Source organism: Copadichromis virginalis, unplaced genomic scaffold (genome assembly GCF_057382275.1).
Source record: "Copadichromis virginalis isolate Kocher_CV1m ecotype Utaka unplaced genomic scaffold, C_Virginalis_male_GT1.1 unmapped_scaffold_1, whole genome shotgun sequence".
Lineage (NCBI taxonomy): Eukaryota > Metazoa > Chordata > Actinopteri > Cichliformes > Cichlidae > Copadichromis > Copadichromis virginalis.
In genome coordinates, this window is record NW_028188589.1 from 3,194,183 (window position 1) to 3,218,649 (window position 24,467).

Consider the following 24,467-nt stretch of genomic DNA (forward strand, 5'->3'; position numbering starts at 1 on the left):
AATATATATATTTTATGTGCTGGAATGTGCAGAAAATAGGTTTAAATATTAAACAAATTCCAGTCAGAGAATGTTGCAGATAATTAAATTAATAATTAAATTTTTGCTTGATGCATAAAGTTAAAAGATTAAAATTAATAAAACTATAAAAGTTTTAAAAAGAGACTTTTCCATTTGATTACATTTTGTATGATGGATTATGCAGAAAAAGTAGAATTGGGCTGAAAGATCTATCGCTTTATCACCTATTCAGGTTGTAAATCGTGTTTTTAAAAAGTAACTAAGTAACTAAGTAATTAATTACTTTTGAAAATAAGTAATCAGTAAAGTAACGGGATTACTTTTTGGGGGAAGTAATCAGTAATTAGTTACTGATTACTTTTTTCAAGTAACTTGACCAACACTGGTGATCACAGCTGCTTCAATCATGTTTGTGTCTGCAGAGGTCAGAGGTCACAGTCTGCAGGGTCCAGCTGTCCGTCTGTGAGGAGTGACCGGTCCAAAGGAAACCCTCCAGCCTTCAGTGGTGAACCTGGAGCAACGAGGTCAGAGAGCTGTGATGACTCCTTTACATGTTTGTGTTTCCTGGATAAATATGACCTGAAACATCCTCAGATTGTTACAAAGATTCATTAAAAAGAAAACAATGAAAGAGAAAAGATCCAAATGTTCGACTTGGTCATTTGCTGTTTGAGGACAGTGATGCTCATATCTGTGGGGAAAGTGTGACCTGAGTGGGTTCATGTTTGTCTTTAAAGAACAGAGCTGCTCTGATTCTCTTTGTGTCTGATCTGTTAAACAGTCTGAGAGGTCACACAGAGACCCAGCAGCTAAAGCCTGGATCATACTGGCTGCTGTTACTCCATCAGGACAACACTGAACCACAGTGGTGTGGATGTAGTGGATAAATCCCACCATACTGATGCTCAGAGTTAACCACAGGGAACAAAACCAGATGTTACCTTCAGATTGTGACCTTTGGAGTGGACGATGCAGATTTCAATAGAGAATAAATGTTGTTGTTTTTCAGCTGTGAAGAAAGAATCTAATTTTCTGAACTGAAGAATTTATGATGCTGGAAACGACATGGAGACTATAACACAACATTTCCACTCTGTTCATAGAATGAATGTAAAACTGTCAGACATTCATTAAATATGCAAAATGTCTACAGAAGCATCAGAGGGTCAGACGTGAAGCACTCAGTGATTTTGATCAAATGACTCATCAGTTATTGATCTGTACTACACTGATCTACCACGTTAGTAAAGCTGGTGTTCTGGTGGTGGAGGGAGACTCGGATCATGTTCTGGTTTTGGAGCAGTGATCTGCTGATGGTTCAGTTTGATGAGCTTCTTCAAAATCATCCCTGACATCACCACTGAAAGGACGTCCATGAAAACAGACTGAAAATTACTGATATGTTCACAATCTGAGAGTTTAAAACTTGACAGACTTGATTCAGATGAAGTTATTTGAGCAGAAACTCCTGGATCTTTATCCTGTGTTGATCTAATCCTTCATGGTTCCTCCACAGAGTGGACCAGCAGAGCTCAGAGGTTCCCAGTGGTCAGTCTGCCCAGCAGCATCAAACACAGCTGGACTCCATATTTATGGTCTGTACATGTACAACAACTACTGTTACATCTGTTCTGTTCACAGTCATCTCCATGCTGCTCTTTGTAGACCAGTGGATCGTCAGTGTGTCCAACATGGATCTGATGTTTGGCTCCATGATTTCAGTCTGATTGGCTCATTCATAAATATTCTGTTCCAGCTGCTGGAGGACAACATCATCACTTTTGTGAAGAACGAGCTGAAGAAGATCCAGAAGGTTCTGAGTCCAGATTACCCAGAATGCTTAGAGAGTCAGAGGAGCAGCAGCAGAGAGGCGTTTGTGAAGATCACAGTGGACTTCCTGAGGAGAATGAAGCAGGAGGAGCTGGCTGACCGTCTGCAGAGCAGTAAGAGGATTTATCTAAAGATTTAAGCTGCTGGATAAATGAACATTTTCCAGAGATGGAAGATGGAGCAACATGTTTTAAAGATTAGTTGTTTTTGGAATTAAGTGTTTATTTTTCTTCTCATTCAGAACTTCAAGCTGCAGTTTGTCATCGTAACCTTAAATCCACCCTGAAGAAGAAGTTCCAGTGTGTGTTTGAGGGCATCGCTAAAGCAGGAAACCCAACCCTCCTGAATCAGATCTACACAGAGCTCTACATCACAGAGGGAGGGACTGCAGAGGTCAATGATGAACATGAGGTCAGACAGATTGAAACAGCATCCAGGAAACCAGACAGACCAGAAACAACAATCAGACAAGAAGACATCTTTAAAGCCTCACCTGGAAGAGATGAACCAATCAGAACAGTGCTGACAAAGGGAGTGGCTGGCATTGGGAAAACAGTCTTAACACAGAAATACAGCCTGGACTGGGCTGAAGACAAAGCCAACCAGGACATCCAGTTCATATTTCCATTCACTTTCAGAGAGCTGAATGTGCTGAAAGAGGATAAGTTCAGCTTGGTGGGACTTGTTCATCACTTCTTTACTGAAACCAAAGAAGCAGGAATCTGCAGCTTTGAAGACTTCCAGGTTGTGTTCATCTTTGATGGTCTGGATGAGTGTCGACTTCCTCTGGACTTCCACAAAACTACAATCCTAACTGACCCTAGAAAGTCCACCTCAGTGGATGTGCTGCTGATAAACCTCATCAGGGGGAAACTGCTTCCCTCGGCTCGCCTCTGGATAACCACACGACCTGCAGCAGCCAATCAGATCCCTCCTGACTGTGTCGGCATGGTGACAGAGGTCAGAGGGTTCACTGACCCACAGAAGGAGGAGTACTTCAGGAAGAGATTCAGAGATGAGGAGCAGGCCAGCAGGATCATCTCCCACATCAAGACATCACGAAGCCTCCACATCATGTGCCACATCCCAGTCTTCTGCTGGATCACTGCTACAGTTCTGGAGGATGTGCTGGAAACCAGAGAGGGAGGACAGCTGCCCAAGACCCTGACTGAGATGTACATCCACTTCCTGGTGGTTCAGGCCAAAGTGAAGAAGGTCAAGTATGATGGAGGAGCTGAGACAGATCCACACTGGAGTCCAGAGAGCAGGAAGATGATGGAGTCTCTGGGAAAACTGGCTTTTGATCAGCTGCAGAAAGGAAACCTGATCTTCTATGAATCAGACCTGACAGAGTGTGGCATCGATATCAGAGCAGCCTCAGTGTACTCAGGAGTGTTCACACAGATCTTTAAAGAGGAGAGAGGACTGTACCAGGACAAGGTGTTCTGCTTCATCCATCTGAGTGTTCAGGAGTTTCTGGCTGCTCTTCATGTCCATCTGACCTTCAGCAACTCTGGACTCAATCTGATTGAACAACAACAAACAACCTCCAAGAAATCTAAATTATTTAGCAAACTAAAACTTCAATCTCTCCACCAGAGTGCTGTGAACAAGGCCTTACAGAGTCCAAATGGACACCTGGACTTGTTCCTCCGCTTCCTCCTGGGTCTTTCACTGCAGACCAATCAGACTCTCCTACGAGGTCTGCTGACACAGACAGGAAGTAGCTCACAGACCAATCAGGAAACAGTCCAGTACATCAAGAAGAAGCTCAGTGAGAATCTGTCTGCAGAGAAAAGCATCAATCTGATCCACTGTCTGAATGAACTGAATGATCGTTCTCTAGTGGAGGAGATCCAACAGTCCCTGAGATCAGGAAGTCTCTCCACAGGTGAACTGTCTCCTGCTCAGTGGTCAGCTCTGGTCTTCATCTTACTGTCATCAGAAGAAGATCTGGATGTGTTTGACCTGAAGAAATACTCAGCTTCAGAGGAGGCTCTTCTGAGGCTGCTGCCAGTGGTCAAAGCCTCCAACAAGGCTCTGTGAGTAAATCTGTGATCATGTTTATTTTTAAAATGTTGATTAAAAGTGGTCATAGATTTCTTCCATGACAGATCCATGTCCTAAAACCATGAGACAGCGTAGTTGTATAGTAACTTGAATGAACTTTTGATACAGCCTTTAAACATAAAATTTATGAACAGAATCGGTGACAAAGGGCAGCCCTGGTGGAGCCCATCACCCACCGGACTTATTACTATCCAACGTATTGCCGGCTATGCCAACCAAGCTCTTGCAATGGTTGTAAAAGGATCGAATGGCCATAAAATGTTTCTCAGTTTTATTATTTTCAGTCACATCTGTTTTTGATTATTAACTGAATATTTTAAAATTCAGGCTTTTTATGTTATACAAAACATCATATTTTCTTATGATGTCTTGTATTGATTCTGAAGGAATAGTTTTCATCAGTATCGCAGATACCAGCCTGAATTTTACTTTGTATTGGATCAGAAAGGAAATCAGTGGCATCACACATCACTTACAGCAACTTCAGTACCTCTTCATTTTAATAAACTGGGGGAGTTGCACCAAGATTCAGTATGAGATAAAAAATTATTTTTAACTGTAAGGTTGGAGAAATCTGTTGTTGGAAATTGGAAGAACAGGTCATCTTAAAAATCACTGCATTGTAGTTTTATTCAGGCCCCTTCAATCTGTGATCGCTGTTGCTTTGCATTGTAAATGCTATTATTACAAAAGTCACAAATATTAGTGTATGTGTGTGTTGTTGGGTAATAAACCAAAAGAACAGAATCTACCAGCACCTCACTGATTTCTGCTTAAAAACAATAAAAAAGCAATAAAGCTCTGATTTGTTTGGTTGATCTTGTCTCCCTTCCACCTTGATTTCAGACTGAGTGGCTGTAACCTGTCAGACAGAAGCTGTGAAGCTCTGTCCCCAGTCCTGAGCTCCCAGTCCTCCCATCTGACAGAGCTGGACCTGGGTAACAACAACCTGCAGGATTCAGGAGTGAAGCTTCTGTCTGCTGGGATGAAGAGTCAATACTGCAAACTGGAAACGCTGAGGTCAGATCAAGCAATATCGATTTTTTTTTTCATCAATTAACATCATTTAATCAATTTCATTTGGAAAAAATTAACAGTGTTAATGTTTTGTTTTTTTAATGAATCCATCCAAATCACACTAAACTGCCACATTTGTCTTTTGTAACATGAGGCAATAAGGATTCCAGCATGTCCTGAAACAGTGTTGAAATATTGTAAATGTAGTAGCTCCTCATGGCACCATGAATATACTTTAACACAAGTGTTTCATGTCTTCTTGTCATCCTTTCTTCAGACTGAGTGGCTGTAACCTGTCAGACAGAAGCTGTGAAGCTCTGTCCTCAGTCCTGAGCTCCCAGTCCTCCCGTCTGACAGAGCTGGATCTGGGTAACAACAACCTGCAGGATTCAGGACTGAAGCTTCTATTTTCTGCAGTGGAGAGTCCAAAGTGTACAATTCTCAGGTCAGGATTCAGTCTTTTCTGATGATGATTTAAAACCTGAGTCAGGTCGATAAATGGCTTACTCATTTACAACAGACATGATTTGTCAAATCACCTTATATCTAACCCAAAGGTCCTGTGTTTTACTACTTTGATTTTTTAGTAAAACACAGGACCTCTTAATATTTATCTAAGAGACCATATATAATTTTTTTCCCTGGATCATGTGTGTACCCTCCTGGTTGGAGCTCCAGCAGCCTGTATCAGTGAATGGGACTTTAAATGAAATTGCTGCCCCTGTCAGGAAGAGGTCTGAGTGACACACAAAACAGAAAATATGAGCACTGCATGTGTCTGAGGCTACTCAGATACAGACCTGAATGAGACACTAACTTTGTCTCTGAGAGATAACTTTTATTATTAAATACACTTCATTTCTCATCTGTGTAGAGAATGTAGAGTTTGACATGCTAATATTACAAAATGAAAAATCACACTGAGTCACAAAGAAATTGTTTTGGAGTATTTATGGTTCAGCTGATGAAATTGTTCAAACAAACCAGTAATTTACACCGAAACAGCACAAGTGAAACTTTTTCGAGGGACTTACACTAAGCTTGTCCTGGTACACCTGTAGAGCCCAGCTTCTATGGACCATGAGCTTAAGTTCTGTGCTGCTCTGATTTATTGCCTGTGCTGTCTTTCAGTTCAGCTTTGTCGAGTCTCTGGTAGGATTTCTTTTACATGACCTGTGTAAAAACAAAACAGGAAACACATTAAGCTGAAGTAAGATGCACAATTTGAAAAATGGGGCACAAAAAATGTTGCTGCTTTCTGGAAAGTGCGTCTAAGAAGACCCAATGGAGAAAGTGAAGAGAAAAATCAAAGATTAAGAAGAAGAAAATGGCAGAGGCAGTTTCTCTTGGACTGCCTGCAGATGGGGTGAGACTCTAGAAACAGGGACGATTGGAGAAAATGCAAAGAGGCCATAGGATAAACCAGGAGATGAATACTCTGGTGTTCTGGGGATAGTGGGAGTGAGAGGGAGAGATGCCAGTAAATGATTTCAAGGATAAATTTGAGAGAATCAGAGCTAAGAAACCAAAGCAAGTGGGGAACTACAAACATATGGACAGACTCATAATTAGGCCAAAGACACATTAAAGCAATTATTACAGGTTTAGAAACAGGGATGGATATGAAGGAGCTTAGCATGAATTTGCATTGAGGAAAGAATAGCAACGAGCATCAGAGGAAACAGTTAGGAAAACTAAAAGGATGTACTGGCAGGAATACTGCAGTACTTTAGGAAGAACTACCGTATTTCCCGGACTACAGAGCGCACCTGAATATTAGCCGCACAAGCTAAAATCAGGGGAAAATCCTGTTTTGTACATACATTAGCCGCACCTGACTAAAAGCCGCAGGTGTTTCAATGTTGACTTATCATATGTAAGAGAATATGCACAAAGCGAATTGTCAGGAAAGAGATGGCTGTTTGGAGACACACCCCTTTTATTAATATTTTGAAAAACAAGTTATGGGTACATATTTGCATAACTTTTTAGGTATATGTACAAGTAGCGGTAATTACAAGTACAAAACATGTACTGTGCTTCATAAATGAGTAACAAATGTAGTACATAACAATAACCTACAGCACACCAGAACAATTGATTCGGACTACCTTTTAGGCTCAGGTGCAGTGACACGGCTTTAACAAGAAGAAAAGTCAGTCATTCACCACCATCTTCCTGCGCACTAAAACCACCAAAGTCCTCTTCTCCAGTGTCGGAAACAAACAGGCTCAGGGTGGCTTCGTCATCCACTCTCAGCTTCTTTCTTTCGTTGTCACTTTCAAAACCAAAGAAATCCTCGTTGTCAGTGTCAGAGTCGAACACCCTCAGAAGGGCCGTGGCGGTGTCCTCCTCTCCATCATGCAGCATTCAGCCCTTCGAAATCTGTTGGTGATCGTGGATGTTTTCACACTTTTCCACGCTGTCAGAATCCAATGGTGGAGTTGGGCATAACTTGCTTTTTGCAAGTTTATCGCCGCTCATCATCCAGGCCTCCAGCTGAACGGGTAGCGCTACTTTGAAGTTTGTTTTTCGCGCTACCTCGTACTGCACTACGTTGCCTGACGGATGGACATGTGACCAACATACCACTCTTGAACCCCGATCCTTCCGCCAGGCAACGTAGTGCCGTACAACAGCGGAACAAACAAAACAAATCCGCTCATGGACAATCCATAGAAAAGCCGCACCTGACTAAAAGCCGCAGGGCTCAAAGCTTGTGCAAAAAGTAGCGGCTTATAGCCCGACAATTACGGTACACCAGTTCAGAATGTGTGGAGTACAGTTAAGAACATGAATGCAGACAGGAAACAACAGCAGCTGTTGTAAAGTAAATTCAAACTCCTTCATTAAATGCAGCTGGTTGAGTTGAAAACAATGGAGAATGATTGTGTTACGTTGTTTATTCTCTATAGAAATGGAGCAGGAGTGCATGCAGAGCTGGACGTGGGCTGTATATACATGCGTGTATCTGTTTTGTCTGTGAGCAGAGAAAACAAAGCGCTGGAAATGTCATATTGAAATGTTAAATCAGGAAAATCCTGGAGAAGAGGATAGTTCTAATGTTCAGTTTGTAATGTTGAATTCAACGCAGCTCTTAAATGCATAAAAATGACTTCACCTGACGTCAGACTGAACAATCGGATTAGCTACTGATATTGATTTAACCCTTTAAGACCTACCATAGAACCAAGTCCGCCAGAGCTTATATTATATTTTTACATGCTGTAGAGCCATTTTTGGGAGCATTTCAAGTTGCTATACATCAATACAACCATTACAGCCTAAATTTTAATAATATGTATGTATTAAGTGCATAGTAATTACATAAATTGCAAAAAAGTGCAATAAACTACAAAAAAATTGAAAATCGTTTTTGTTTTTTTAACATATATTTCTAGTTAGAGAAATTTAAGAGGCTTATCCCTCAAAACTGTAAATACAAAAAAGTTGCACAAAATAGTTTCCCACCTCAGGAAATTTATTTTGAGTGCCTTCATAGTTTTATTTTTGAAATACACCAATTTTTATATACTGCAGGAAAAACGAAAATAAATATTATACTGCAAATTTGCAAAATAACAGCATATGCATCAAAATAAACTATTTCCAGCAGAGCAATATGAGTCCTAAGCATATGTGGAAGGAAACTGTAACCTAGGACAAGCTGATGGCATAAGATGTAAGTACAACTCCTCAGGTTTCATATGCAAAAAAAATTATTGCGCTAGCTCACGTGGTTACAGTGCTACCGGGATTTAAAAATAGTTGCGCAAAACGGAGTGTGCCCACTCTGACCAGTTTTAAAGGGTTAAAGCAAGAAAATATGGTATTAGCATTAGATGCCAATTCCTATTAACCTTAAATTAGCATTACCTGCTAATGGCAGTCTACTTAGCATTAACTCCTCACTAATGTAATGCTAATTCACATCAAATTATCTTTAGCTTTAGCATTAGCTGCTAGCTTCAGCCTACCTAGCACTAGCTGCTCACATTGTTAAAAGGGAAGAGAAAACGATATTAGCATTAGCTTGTAATAATTATTCACCCCTAATTAGAATTAGCCACTAATGGCAGCATACTTAGCATTAACTCCTCACATCGTTATAATGCAAATGATGCTAACTTGCATTAAATTAGACTGCTGTTATTAGCTAATTCTATTTAGCAGTAGCTGCTCACATTGCTATAAAGCAAAGGAAAACGATATGAGCATTAGGTTCTAATGCGTATTTGCCTTAAATTAGACGTAGGTGGGCAGCACGGTGGCACGATGGTTAGCACTGTTGCCGCACAGCAAGAAGGTCCTGAGTTCAATTCCACCATCAGGCCGGGGTCTTTCTGTGTGGAGTTTGCATGTTCTCCCCGTGTTTGCGTGGGTTCCCTCCGGGTACTCCGGCTTCCTCCCACCGTCCAAAGACATGCAGCTTGTGGGGATAGGTTAATTGGATAATCCAAATTGCCACTAGGTGTGAATGTGCGAGTGAATGTGAGTGTGAATGGTTGTCTGTCCCTGTGTGTTAGCCCTGCGACAGACTGGCGACCTGTCCAGGGTGTACCCCGCCTTTCGCCCTATGACAGCTGGGATAGGCTCCAGCGCCCCCCGCGACCCTGAAAAGGATAAGCGGAAGCGAATGGATGGATGGATGGATAGACGTAGGTGCTAATGGCGGCCTACTTAGCATTAGCAGCTCAGATGTTGTAATGCTAGGGAAAAGAGTGTTAGCATTAGCCGTTCACAATGTTATAAAGTTAAGGGAAATAGTGTTAGCATTAGCTACTCACATTGTTTAAAAAGTGTTAGCATTAGTGCATAATGCTAATTCACATCAAATTAGCATTAGTTAATAACGGCAGCCTATTTAGCATTAGCAGATAATGTTGACCTTGGCCCACTGGAAAAGTTCAGAACTAAAGATTTAGGAGTGTTTCTCGATAGCTCTTTCTCGTTTGAGAAACAAATGAATTCTGTTATTAAAACCAGCTGTAAGGTTTATATTGTTGATTGTCATTTATGCTTAGAAATATTTACTCATATATGCTTAGAGTTGTATAATCGATTGCATGATGATAGAGGTTTGATCCTGAGTAGTCTGTAAAGACTCTGTGTGCCTTCCAGAGTGCTCTGGCATGCACACACCACTTGGGGCCATGAGAGAGGTCGTACCCTCTCTTACTGATTTATGGTGTAGGACAGGGGTCTCAAACTCAATTTAGCTGGGGGCTGGGTGAGGCTGGGCCGCATTAGGTTTTCCACAAGAAAGGCATGGTTAAAAAAATTCCAATCCTCTCAAATCTCTTTATTTTTATTTTTTAATCAAAAATATGAAAAATAAATAAACAAATTAAGAATTAATAAGAAAATAAATCAATCTGTAATACATAAATAAAATAATAATAAGATATTTTTAGTCAGTGAACTTGTGTGTTTCTTTCAGTCTTCTATATCTGCTGTGTTTAGATTGAAATGTCTGTATTAACAGTTCTATAACCTTCTTCTGAACATGAATGGAACACTGTAGAAAATGAACTGTTCTTCTGAACATGGCTTCTCTTGCCTACTCCTTGCTGCTAGAGACCTGGCAGCGTTTCCTCTCGCATAGCCGAGCCAGATTCGGCCTGAGGGAGGAAGCAGTTGCGACCCTCAGTATGTCTTGAAGATGATCATCCGTAAGTCTGGACCTGTACTTGGACTTATTGAAGTTCAAAGTGGAGAAGAGCTTTTGGCACAAGTATGTGCTACCAAAAAGGCACATGGTCCGCTTGAACATTCGGGAAAGCCGAGGGAAACTAGGGCTCAATTCTCTCAAAGATTGTCCAAGCTTGTCTGCTTTTCCACTCACCTCCCTGAACTTTGCTTTGAGTTCAGAGTTGCACTGCAGCTCAATGAGCTCCATTTGAAGCACAGAAGGGGCATCTTGCACATCAAAGGAGAAGGGGTCCGCAAAAATGTGAAAGGTGGCTCTGTGTGTCTTGAAGTCAGCAAATCTGTGATCAAATTCCTCCTGTAGCCTCAAAATGACATCAACATACTCGTCAGCACTGAATGGTGTGCCTGCATCCACGAGTGCCTTGCATGCTGGGAAATGGCAAAGGTTTGTCTGAGAGAGCTGAGCTTTCCAGAGCGCCAGTTTTGTGGAGAATGCTCTCACGTTGTCATAGGCAGCACTGACAAGTTGCCCCTGGCCTTGTAACGTCTTGTTCAGTACATTAAGCTCATGTGTCATATCAACAAGAAAAGCTGAGTCCATGAGCCATTTGGGATCAGTTAGCACAGGAACACTAACTCCATCCTTCTCCATGAAGGCTTCACTTCTGCTCTCAACTCAAAAAGTCTCTTTAATACATTTCCCCTGCTGAGCCAACGTACCTCAGTGAAGTCGAGCACATCCCCATATTCTGACTCCATTTCCTCTAAAAAAGCACAGAACCTTCGGTGCTTTAAGCCCCTGGATCTGATTTGGTTGATGCATTTCACAACAATAGACATCACATTGTCAAACTTCAGGCATTTGCTGCAAAGGACCTGCTGATGGATGATGCAGTGCAGAGCAATGGCCTCCTCCACGCCTTCCTCTTCCAGTTTGTTTTGTGCCACCAGTCCATGTTTCCTCCCTGTCATTGATGGCGCTCCATCTGTTGTTATTCCAACAAACCTCTTCCATGGCAAACCAACATTCTCAATGGCATCACACAGCTTGTAAATATCTGCTGAGCGGTGGTCTGGCCATGCATTGGAATTACTGTGAGCAGCTCCTCCATCACTTCAAAACTGTCATCAACACCACGGACATACATTGGGAGCTGGGCAGTGTCGGTGATGTCTGTGGTCTCATCAAGAGCGACTGAGTATACACTGAAACATTTGGCTTTCTCACACAGTTGGTCATAAATGTCACTTGACAGGTCAGAAATGCGATCTGCTGCGGTGTTGGCAGAAAGGCTGATGTTGCTAAACTGACCTTTCTTTCCCGGACAGACTATATTTGCAGCCTGCAATATGCACTTTTAGACAAATCCACCTTCTGTGAATGGCTTCCCTGCTTTAGCAATCATCTCACTAACCACGTGGCTCCGACTGCTGCATTATTCTCTTTGGTTGCTTTCTTGGAGAAATCTTGCTGCCTCAGTAGATCTGTTTTAAGACTGGCAACCCGGTTCGCTCTCTCGTCTCCCTGGTATTTTGCATCCAGCTCAGCATGTCTAGTTGTGTAATGACGTTTCAAATTGTATTCCTTGTGCAGCGCAACTTTCTCTGTGCAAATAAGACAGGTCGGGGTGCCCCTGTGCTCAACAAAGAAATATTGCATTTCCCACTTTTCCTGAAATTGTCGGTGCTCATCACCAACCTTTCTCTTCACCGCAGGCTTTGAAAAAGACATGTTTGGGGCTATGTGACATTTATAATTCTACTTGGTGTCACTGTCGCATTGAAGTTTCAATCAAGCGTTTAGCCGACGGACGGGGAACGTCTCAACGCGTAGAGAACGTCATTTCTGCTTCTTTTTCTTGCAACCGTAGCACGGCGATCGGCAGATAAAAAGCCGGTAGCAGTCTCCTTTGTTTTTACGCTCGATGTTCATGTCTTTCATGATGACACGAACACCGTGGCGTTTGCAGATGGTAGAAAGTGCAGGGATAGCGAGCGCAAAAAAGGCGACTGCTCACGGCGCCGGGCTGTTGTTACAGGAGAAAGAAGCGGAAATGACACCGTGACATATAACAAATAACATCAGCTGTTTCTGATGTTAGTTGTTTTGACTGCTTTTACATTATATTGAAATATATGTAATGTTCATGTTTGCTGCAATGCAAACGCAGTGATGCAAATAAAAACATCGAGCCACAAATTACGGTGCGACCCTATAATTAGTCCGGGTTACCGGGGACTGTTGTTGCCGATGAACAGGTGTCGCTATGTGACTGCAGACTAAATTGGGCTGCATTGAGTTCATGACTTTTCTTTTATCCCGCCGCCTACGCATCACTGTGAGAGTTAATATGAGATCTCTCTCTGTGGAAAAATAACTTTAAATCCCACTGACGTGTGTATAAATCTATATACGTATAATGTCCCGCTGGGCAGCAACTTAAAAAAACAACTTTTTTTGAAGTGTTGTGAACGCAGCGCGCTGGGGCGAATGTCGGCGTTTGCCCAATAGAAAGGAGGAAGCCAGCCAGGCACAGGAAAGAAAGAAACACTCCAGGGCAACGCTGCTGGAACTTTGACTCATTGAGAAATGTTTCCCTGCTTGCATCAAGCCCGGCTGGTGTCCCCTGAGATCCATATCCCACCCTGATTGGTGGGTTAATTCAGCTCCGCCCACAACACTGTAAAGTGTCATACATTATCAAACTAACATTACATTTTCATATTAAGGTGGGGCCAAAAACTATCGTCCTGCGGGCCGCAATTGGCCCGCGGGCCGCGAGTTTGAGACCCCTGGTGTAGGAGGACACCTACTCTGTGTCTGGTTAAGTATAAGAGCCCTTTGTTAGGGGGACCGCTGGACTCTTAGCACCAGCTTTGGGGTCACAGGGTCACATCTGGAACACACACACACACGCACACAGACACACACAGACACACGCACACACACACACACACACACACACACACACACAGACACACACAGACACACACAGACACACGCACACACACACAGACACACACACACACACACAGACACACACACACACACACAGAGACACGCACACACACACACACACACAGACACAGACACACACACACACACACACACACACACACACACACACACTATGCACAGACTGGTACTCTTTGTTCATACCTGTGTAAGACGTCATAATGAACTTGTGCATATTCATGTAAGCTCAATAAAGAGCAGTGTTACGAGGGAGCAGACGAGAGCGACTGAGGTCAAGTGAAGGAACGGCGCTGTCACAGTTCTCTCCCTCATCAATTGTCTGGTTCCAGCGGTGGGTCTGTGCTAGACGACCCATCAGCAGCTTTTTCCACTGGTTACCAGTACGTGGTAGAATCCACTTCCAGATCTGGTTGTCTTTAAATCTGTGAATGGATTGGCTCCATCTTATCTCTCTTTAACAAAAGAATCCAAGTGGAGCCCTCAGGTCTGCAGATAAGCAGCTTCTGACCAGAACTAGACGTAAAAACAGAGGTGAGCTTTATCGATGGCTGCAGCCAAACTCTGGAACAGTCGCCCTTCACATCAGGTCGTCACCAACACTGGACATTTTTAAAAGCCGGTTGGAAACACATTTGTACTCTGTAGCTTTCAATCCTGACCAGTCTTTATAGTCATTACTGTGTATGTTTCCTATTTTCTCTCTACTCTGTGCAGCACTTTGGCTCAAGCTGTTTTTAAATGTGCTGATAAATAAATGTAGATTTCTTTGAATAAAACAGTGGAGCCGAGCTTTGAGCTCAGTGTGTAACAGTGTGTGTGTGAGAGCCATGTAATGTCCATGTGTGCATGCTGACTGTGCTGCTCTGACCCCCCTCCTCCTTTCAGGGTGGAGCCTGCTGGAGTCCGATGGTTGAGACCAGGTCTGAGGAAGTGTAAGTGTGTTTTTAATGGGATTCATGAAAACAAAGCAGCACACATTCAACCATCTTCATCATGTCAGGAGTCATCATCAAAGTGTCAATCAATGAACAGATGATGGATCAATAACTGCAGCTGGATTGTGTTTGTTCTCTCCATCAGATTCCTGTCAACTCACAATCGACACAAACACAGTGCACACAAAGCTCCAACTGTCTGACAACAACAGGAAGGTGACATGTGTGGAGGAGGTTCAGTCATATCCTGATCATCCAGACAGATTTGATGTTTATCCTCAGCTGCTGTGTAGAAATGGTCTGACTGGTCGCTGTCACTGGGAGGTCGAGTGGAGAGGAAGAGTTTTTATATCAGTGAGTTACAGAAGCATCAGAAGGAAAGGAGACAGTGATGACTGTGTGTTTGGACTCAATGATCAGTCCTGGAGTCTGATCTGCTCTGGTGATGGTCCTCAGTCTGTCTGGCACAATAACAGCTACACATCCATCTCCTCCTCCTCCTCCTCCTCCTCCTCTGTCTCTAACAGAGCAGCAGTGTATGTGGACTGTCCTGCTGGCACTCTGTCCTTCTACAGAGTCTCCTCTGACACTCTGATCCACCTCCACACCTTCAACACCACATTCACTCAAACTCTTTATCCTGGGTTTAGGTTCTGGTCTCCTGGTGCCTCAGTGTCCCTGTGCTGAGTGGAGTGTAAAGAGTGTCTCCTGTTACAGAAACACTCTGACTGTTGAACAGATAGTTCAGTCTGTACATGTCTGTCTCTTTCACTCACAAACACGTTTTCAGATTCATGGATTCAATCAGTTGATGTTTGAAACTCTTCTAAATGATTCCTTGTAAACTTCTTCCTCTTCAGTCACAAACAAACAGGAAGTGATGTCACATGTGTTCCTGTCCACACAGCAGAATGAGTCTATTGCTGACAGTGATGTACAAACAGAGTGAGCATTTCTGAGGCCCAAAATAAACTGAGTAGTTCACTGAATGAACAATGGACTGTGAGCTCAGTTCCTTCATCATTAGTATGGATTATATATTGTTACAGGAAAAATGTTTCTATGTTTCTTTACCTTCTTTTAAATGTGCAAGCATGCCCTTTTGTCTATGGTTAGATTAGTTTAGAATTATCTTTTTAGACTTTCTCAGCAAAGACATACTGTTTTGGGACATATTGTTTTAGATTGTTTTATCTCTCACAGCCTTCTCCCAGCTCTCTGCTGACGAGACTAGCGCCACATATGGAGTTGTTTATTTTATTTGTTTTGTATTTTCTTATCCTGTTCTCACTGTCTTTCCTATAAAAATTACCAAGCCACTGTGCATGGTGTGAGTTGTTCTTAGCAGCTCACCCGTGTACACGTTTGATAAAGAAAGTAACTTTGTCTCATTGTGTCTTTATTTCTCCTGGGTCTTTTACAGAGTTTTCCCCCAACATTTCTTGGTCCTTCGGAGCCGGAGCGCCTCCATCGTGTCCCATCTCCGTGACCAGTCCACGTTGCTCGTCTGTCGACAGCCCACACACTAGGTGTGTGGTCAAAGACCAAGGGCGTTAAATTCGAGTCTTGGCCAACGTTCTTAGAAAGCGACCCACGGTGGTGGGGCCCGATCGAGGTGGACCAGACCCGGCGACACTGACCAGGTAGATACAGACACACTGACACAATCTTGCGTAAAATCGTATTTTAAATTCAGGGAATTTAAAATAGCGAAAGTAGCTCGTCGCGACTGGAAGCTCCCCACTTCTGTGGGTTTAAAGTAGCTCGTCGGCTGGTAGCTTGGAGCTCGTCGACTGGAAGCTCCCCACTCTTGTGGGTTAGGTTTGGAGCTCTGGGTAGCTCCCCCAGCTGGGTCAAGGGAATAAGTAGCTCGTCTACAGAAAGACTGGCAGCTCCCCTTTATTATAAGGGTTCCGATCGCGCGAATAAGTGTGAATGTGAATGTATGCGTGTGTATTGTTGTAACTAACGGAGCAAGCTGAATTTTCACGGTCCGATAAGAGACTGAGCTGCTCCTACTGTGTTTTTCTTTTACTGCTATTCACTGACGTGCTGGTGAGTTGAGAGAACGGTCGAGTTCCGTCTCGTAAAGTTCACACCGCTTTTGGAAATAGTCCGAAAGTAGAAGGGCGTGTGAGCAACCACTCTCGTCTCTAATACCAGCGAAGGTGATAGCAGCTGTATTGTGTATATATTACTTAAACAAAAATAAGTAAATACATAAATAAGATGGGTAATCAAGCAAGTGAAATTAAAACTCACTCCTGCTGACGAGCAGTGGTGAGAAAAGAAAAGTCCAGACGCCGGACAAAAACAGTGTCTGTAAACTGAGAGATTTAAGAAAACAAAATATAAACAGTCGGGAGAACAGAATCCAACTGCCAGTTTAGTAAAACCAGAAGACGAGACACTGTGCAGTTCCCACAATCCTTTTAGTAAACCATCACTCATTCCTGCAGCCGCATCTGCAGCAACACCCATATCAGGAAGAACACAATAATCCCTTATTAGGTGAAAACTAGAGATCAAAGTAGTTTGAAGTAGTTTAAAAGGGTTGAAAACAGACCCCACTGAGTAGATATAAATATAAAAAGTACGAAATAAAGATGAATAAAGGGAAAATTACAGTAGAAATGATCTTTAGAGTATTTGAAATTAATAATAGCAAGGATAACAACCTGTAAAGTGATATTAACAATGAAACACAGTTGGCATGATGACCATGCCCAGCATGTATAAAATGAATATAAAGCAAATAATTCACACGAAAATATTTTAATAAAATAAATAAGGTATATTAAGGCTGTGTCATTGTTCAGCCAAGGACAGTGTGCGAAAAGGTAACTGTCTCCACCCTGGGAAAAGGATGATTCTGCAGGTCATCTGAAGCCCTTGATGGATACAAAATAAAATATAAATAATATATTATAATAGAACTGCCTGGTCCGCCATGCAACAGAGAGAACAAATGTGACCGCAGATTGGATGAATTCTAAATTATCTGTTTGCTGAATAAGATGATCCTAACTAACAAATTGGCTCAGGAGTAGTATAGTGGTACACACTAATAAAATATTATAATATGCTATTGCTGTTATATAAGACAAAGGATAATATGAACAATGACATAATATTAATATGAAGAGGCACCTTAATCGGTTATGATGTGAGGTGGATAATTGTTAAGCAGTAGTCTGCATCAAGCTTAAGGTTTGCTAAAACTCAGTGTAATGACATGTGAGATGAAGACAATACAGAGAATAACTAAACTAATGAAGTGCATAGAGGCACTTGACCAGCTTGAAACTTATCATCCTAGAATGACACATTGCTGAGATATAGAGCACACCTATAATAACAACCAATAAGCAAAACCCTGTAGACAACAGCTAAAACTACAGGATTGAGAAGCTGAATTAAATATGTAGACACTGCTAAGCTGATGAGCATGTTCCACATTTTCTTTTCTTTTTATTTATTTGTTTCTTTTAGAGCAGAAGCTGCTGTAACACACCCAAAGAAAGACTCTAGGTCTGACCAACCGTCTCAGTCGTGGGCAAAAAGATGACAGTCAATAAAATTCTAAAAGATAATTTGTTGACAAAAAATATATCAAGAGATAAAAGATAAAACAGTCCAGTGTCCCATTTATGAATTGTATAAAAACACACAGTCCCAAGGCCAGAGCCAGCTATGCCACACAGCCAAGTTGCACTCCACATGTTGCCTTTAACAGGGTTAGAAGTTGTCCTTGGAGACCCACCACCCTGCAAGCATATAGTCAGTGGTCACTCAAGCCTCTGCAACCCTGCTGCCTTTAGGCTGTGGCATATAATAGGCCCTGGCCTGCACAGAGAGACAAAACGACACACCTAATATAAAATTCATAGGGCAAAACCCGGCCATCCCAAACATATCTGATTTCATCACATTACATACCTGCACAGAGAGACAAAACAACACAGCAGTGTTTGTAGTGTGGGCTATAAGAAGACCGGTGTATCAGTGCAATCAAGTACACCTGCCTCTAATTAGTCCAACCCCATTCCAGCCATTGGCTCACCAAAAATGTGACACACACAAAACCACTCCCAACCCAGTGCAACTTCACACAATAATATGGAGCTGAATTAACACAGGCACATTAGTCTACCATGTTACAAGCTGCATGCTATTACAAGCCAACATATGCAGACTTCTGCCTTGTTCGGGTGGCAGCATTTTTTTTTTTTCTTTTTCTTTTGTGTCCTGACACGTTTATGTTTTTTGGTTTTGTTTGATTATTTTGTTGGTTTTGGAAACTAATTTAAACGAACTTGTGACAATACTTGAGAGTCACAATGACACATAGTGATTAGGCATATGATTGAAAAATGCCTAGGTTTAGAGCTGTGAGCTATGAGCTGTGAGCAATGCAAAGTTAAATATATATATTTGTATAAATGGGAAACAACCCTAACTTGAAAGTTTGAAATGTGTGAGATCCATGATTTGTTTGAAGAACTAGAAATTATCTAAAACTGCCTTAAGTGAAAATGTAGAGTTGCATCTATTCTCCCAAACAAAAAACAAAAAAAGGGAGAAGCATTCTGTAACTTAAAAATAAGGCTGACTGTTGACAACAGACTAAAACACTAATTCGCAGGTGGCTATCAGGAACAGAGAGGCGAGCAAAGTCACAAACACCAAGGCTGCAGACAGCCACGCAGAAACAGCAGATAACATAGAGACAACGCCTGCTAGAACCGTGGAGAGGAAGGTCACTTCACACGAGATTGTTGCGCATGTGAAATACACAAAGATAAACAAATAACCATTTATATAGACAGCCAGTATGTTTTCTCTGCTGTGCATCATTTTGCAAAAAATCTGGAAAACCAGAGGAATGATTACACCAACTGGCAAACCAGCATGCCAACCTCTTACAACGCCTACTGACTCTTTCATTACTACAGGCAACAATTTTGCTGACAGAGCAGCAAAATAGGCGGCACAACAGGCAAACATGACATTGATGGCAGTAAACACACATCAGATTCCACTGGATGTGTTGAAAAATGAACAAAAAGCAGCAAGCACAGCAGAGCAGGCAAAATGGCTAAAACACGGTGCAGTTCTGACAAACGACTTAATGATGTGTTATGGCAAGCTAGTGTTGCCAAAATTCCTCCACAAAATGGCGGCATTAGTGACTCATGGCTGTACGCATTTGTCAACGGGGGGGACTGACCAGTATTGTCGACTCTCATTTCTACACTGTAAATTCTACACTGTAAATTTTGAAACCTCAGCAAAACAATTTGTCAGAACATGCATGACGTGTCAAAAATGTAATGCTCAGGGAAACCTGAGACCACACAATCCATATGGACTTTATTGAGCTAAATGAATGCCAAGGGTAAAAATACACCCTAGTGGTTATAGATGTATTCTCAAAGTGGCCAGAAATCTACCCAGTGAAAAAGGCAGATACAATTTCAGTAGCAAAATGTATGTCTAAGTTGTAGGAAAATAAAGAGATGATTGTAAATGACGAAGAATGTAATGATGTCTATCAAGTGTCTTGCAGATCACAGCCCGGTGACTGGGTTCTGATCAAAGTGCTCCAAAGGAAAAACTGGAGCTTGCAAAATAGCGGAACGACCATCTTGCATCCATCAGAGCCAGTAAGTGAAGCCATCTAAACACAGCTGACGGCAGGCTTGCCCGCTTGTTGTGATCTCGCCCGGTGGAGGGGTCAGCTTTCCTGGCCGGGGGGTCTACTCGCGACAGGAGGGTGTGTCCCGTCGTCATGAGGTGGTGGCTCTTATCAACTGCAGCGGCCCTGACCATGGCCGGGCTCCTCACCTTTGTTTTCATGAGGGACAACAAGTCACGCTATATGGAGAAAAGGCAGACACTGTATGACAAAGGAAAGTACACTAAGTTTCCCCATGGATACGCCACTAACTTCTGGTGGCAGTTTATGAACACTACAGCTCATTTGAATAACAAAACTGACTGCTATGCATGTACCCATATGCCCCTATCCTCACAGACGTCTGGCCTGTGGCCGTACAGCATACCTGAAGATCGCAGTTGGTGTCTGTTGGGCCTGGCAACACATCCAGGCTACGGTACTCTTTGGTCCAAAGCCAACTACAGCATCCCAGCAAAAGCAACCTGGAGGTCATCATCACTCACAAATGTGAACTGTTCCGGACAGACCTACCTACTGACCTGGCCCCAAGTCTCAGACCCACTGCCTGATGTAATTCTACTGAACAAACTGAACGCAGCGCAACTGCCAGTATGTGTGATGAACAATGGATCGCGGGCAGTGGGGGAGCTGCCTACTCACCTATGTAAGTCCATATACACTTTCTGCCCACCAAGGAACGAGAGGAAGTGTATGGCCTGTTCAATCAACGCTACCTGTGCCAGTAACACGACGCTGATGGGCCTAAACTGTCGCTCCGACTACAGCTACCGAATGCCACTACAAACAAAGACTCAGTACCAGACAGGATGTGCACGGACGGCACCCAGCAGCAGAGGAACCAGAGTTTTGGCTGACTGGTACTTCCTATGTGGCAACAAGGCTTATCTGTCACTCCCTGAAGGTTGGGGAGGTCTGTGCGCCCTGGTGGAATTATCAGATCACGTTTTCTTCATGCAAAGTGTTGCACATCACCCAAGCAGCCGGCAGAGACGTGAAGTGGACATCGCCTCCCCCAATTCTTTCGGCATTACCGTGGACACTGGAGTGCCGGGAGAGTTTCGCATCTGGGGAGGAGGAGTGAAATTCTTACAGAGCTTGATCCCCGGCATTGGAGTTGCCGAGGTGCGGGATCACGTGGAGATCAACCGATATGCTCTGCTACGACACATCAACTTGACTAAGACCCTGGGAACTGCCTTAGCAGGAGAACAGAAGGCCATCAGAACGATGGTGCTGCAGAACAGACTGACACTAGACCTGCTAACAGCATCACAAGGAGGAGTTTGCAAGCTGATCGGGGAAACATGTTGCACTTTTATCCCTGATGGATACGAAACTGGAGGAGACATTTATGAAGCTTTGCAGAATTTGACCGCTCTGCAAAAATATGTCACTGAACACACACCTGGAGCAGCTACAGCACAAAGCTGGCTGGACTGGCTGTTCAGCGGTTCATGGCTGGCTGCTGTAGCAAAGCCATTTTTTCTTCTAGGTCTCATCATGATAGCACTGCTCATATTAGTGTTGTGTGTGTTGCCATGCCTAAGAGTAATGATTTCACAGATGATAACAACTACAATGACTGCTTATGTTGCCGTGCCTGAAGAAGAACAACATCCCGTTGCAATTCTGTTAGAGGAGAACTTGTACTAGCTGCTAATAAATGACGTGGTGATTAAAAATGACTTGTCAAGTGATCATGCACTGATTAAAACATTAGTAGGTTATGCAAGTTTTCATGCTTTTATTTTTTTGAAGTCTTGACTTTTAAACATAAAGTTTTTCATTTTAATATGAAGTTTTCATTATTTTACACATAAAGTTTTCAATTTAAGGTTTGCATCATTTTAAGTATAAGGTTTCATGCTTGTATTTTTTGAAGTTTTCATTTTATAATATAAGGTTTTCATCCTTGTATTTTTTGAAGTTTTCATTTTACATATTAGGTTTTCATCATTTTTAAATATAAAGTTTTCATTTTACTTTTCACCCTTTTATTTTTTTGTAAGTTTTCGTTTTAAAATATATCCTTTATTTTTTGTAGTTTTAGTTTTATTATTTTTTCTTGTTTATTCCACTTGTTATTTCATTTACTATGATTTTCATTTACTATGTTTTTCTTTTTATTATTTTCTTTTGTTTTATTCTAGACCAAATGACTGCCATTTCTGCTATGCTGACATTTTGAAGATTTTGGAAATTAAAAATTGCCTAAGATACTTAATAAATAATTTTCATAGACAATTGTTGTATACATTTAAAATAAGTTAAACAGGAGGGAATGTTACAGGAAAAATGTTTCTATGTTTCTTTACCTTCTTTTAAATGTGCAAGCATGCCCTTTTGTCTATGGTTAGATTAGTTTAGAATTATCTTTTTAGACTTTCTCAGCAAAGACATACTGTTTTGGGACATATTGTTTTAGATTGTTTTATCTCTCACAGCCTTCTCCCAGCTCTCTGCTGACGAGACTAGCGCCACATATGGAGTTGTTTATTTTATTTGTTTTGTATTTTCTTATCCTGTTCTCACTGTCTTTCCTATAAAAATTACCAAGCCACTGTGCATGGTGTGAGTTGTTCTTAGCAGCTCACCCGTGTACACGTTTGATAAAGAAAGTAACTTTGTCTCATTGTGTCTTTATTTCTCCTGGGTCTTTTACAGAGTTTTCCCCCAACATATATGTATATGTATTATATTAGTATCATATATATCAGGTGCTGCTGCTTTCAGTCATTGTGCAAATGTGCTGTTTGTAAGCTTGTAAAGCTGCAGTCAGCTGAGACTGAAGAAGTCACCTGATCAGTGAGCAAACGTTTCTGAAAACGTCCAGATGAACAGAATCAACCTTTTGGGATCAGCCAGCAATGCAGCATCATTGTTGTTCAGCTTCAGAGGTTTGCAGGAATGAACTGATGACCAGAAACAGCTGCAAAGTCCAAGAAAATACCAGCTGGAGTTCAGCTGCATTTGAAGAAGTCAAAGAAAAGTAAGGATGGCAAAGGGCGACGTTTTCTTCCAAAGAGCTGCAAACATGGTCGACGCCTCATTAGAAGAATCATCTGGACATTTGTGAGGAACTCTAACCAAGAAAGCAACGTCACACAGATCCAACAGACAGTTTCCATGACTGCAAGTGTTGAGTGGAAAAATGCTACATTGCATTATTGCATCCTCTCACCACAGGAGGCGCTGTTGGCACCACTGATTGCTGATCAGCTGTTCTCTGATGATCTGATTGATACTGTGAATAACGGGACTCACTGAACTCTGTGACACAGTGAAGATTACAGAGTTTAACTTCACCCTTTAAGACTGACCACAGAACCAAGTCCGCCAGAGCTTTTGTTATATTTTTACATGCTGTGGAGCCATTTGTGGGAGCATTTCAAGTTGCTATACATCAATACAACTGTTATAGCCCTAATTTTAATAATATGTATGCATTAAGTCCATAGTAACTACATAAACTGCAAAAAAAACCTCTGCTCATCCATCTCTGTGTGTATCAGGATACATTTGGTTCATAATACACAGAAAAATCAGAGTTATTACCTGTAATAAATGTGAAAGATTCCTGCAGTGATAACCAGGCAGGACTGAAACACATCCAAGCTGTCACCACGGTAACAGCACCGCCCATCCACAGGTGAGGGGAGGAGTAAAAAGAGGGACTTTGACCATTTTATACTAAAAACACTCAACTAATGTTTCTAATATGAAACAAATAAGCCCACATTAATGTGAGCGTTTATTAAATAATAATAATGATGATTTCCTCCTGATCTCATTTCCACAGCAGAGAAAACTGTGGTGTATATTGAGGTGGAGGGTGTGGTCTGTGGCTCAGGTGTAGAGTGAGGGTGGGGTGCACCACAGCAGCATGCTGGGACTGCTGAGGGTGGAGGAGGGAGTGATGATGACATCAGAGCTGCAGCACAGAGACCAGTGAACACACAGTCTGTTCATCTTTGCATAGATACAATATACAGCACAATATTGAATGACAGACACGCTGTGGGAGCTTCCACAGATACACTGACGTCAGCATCCAGAGTCCTCCTGCTGCTCCCCCCTCAGAGCCCCGTGATCAGCACCAACACATTCAGTTAGATGACAGAGTCCAGCTGCAGCTAGAATCAGCTCCCCTCTGTGAACAACAGCACAGCGTCAGTGTTTCACACTCAGTGAAAGGAGGAAACAGCAGAAGAACACCATGTGTGCTACGTTTCCCAGGACACACTACAAACTGCACAAATACAGA

General features: G+C 42.2%; 2 protein-coding genes across 2 annotated transcripts; both read left to right on the forward strand.

Annotated features, from left to right (window-relative positions):
• Positions 1-14,420: 14,420 nt before the first annotated feature.
• LOC146679558 (stonustoxin subunit beta-like) lies at positions 14,421-15,543 on the forward strand (the record flags this gene model as incomplete). Its single annotated transcript, XM_085450360.1, has 2 exons — positions 14,421-14,499; positions 14,648-15,543. Coding segments are annotated over 2 exons (621 nt in total), but the record flags the coding sequence as incomplete, so codon positions are not given.
• Positions 15,544-19,749: 4,206 nt separating this feature from the next.
• LOC146679559 (uncharacterized) lies at positions 19,750-22,825 on the forward strand. Its single transcript, XM_085450226.1, has 2 exons — positions 19,750-22,061; positions 22,106-22,825. The coding sequence occupies exon 1, from the start codon at positions 20,294-20,296 to the stop codon at positions 21,854-21,856; it is 1,563 nt and encodes a 520-aa protein (XP_085306352.1). The 5' UTR covers positions 19,750-20,293; the 3' UTR covers positions 21,857-22,061; positions 22,106-22,825.
• The last annotated feature ends 1,642 nt before the right edge of the window (positions 22,826-24,467 follow it).

Excerpts from the sequence above, each read along its gene's own strand:
- LOC146679559 (XM_085450226.1), top strand. The coding sequence starts at position 20,294 with ATGAGGTGGTGGCTCTTATCAACTGCAGCGGCCCTGACCATGGCCGGG.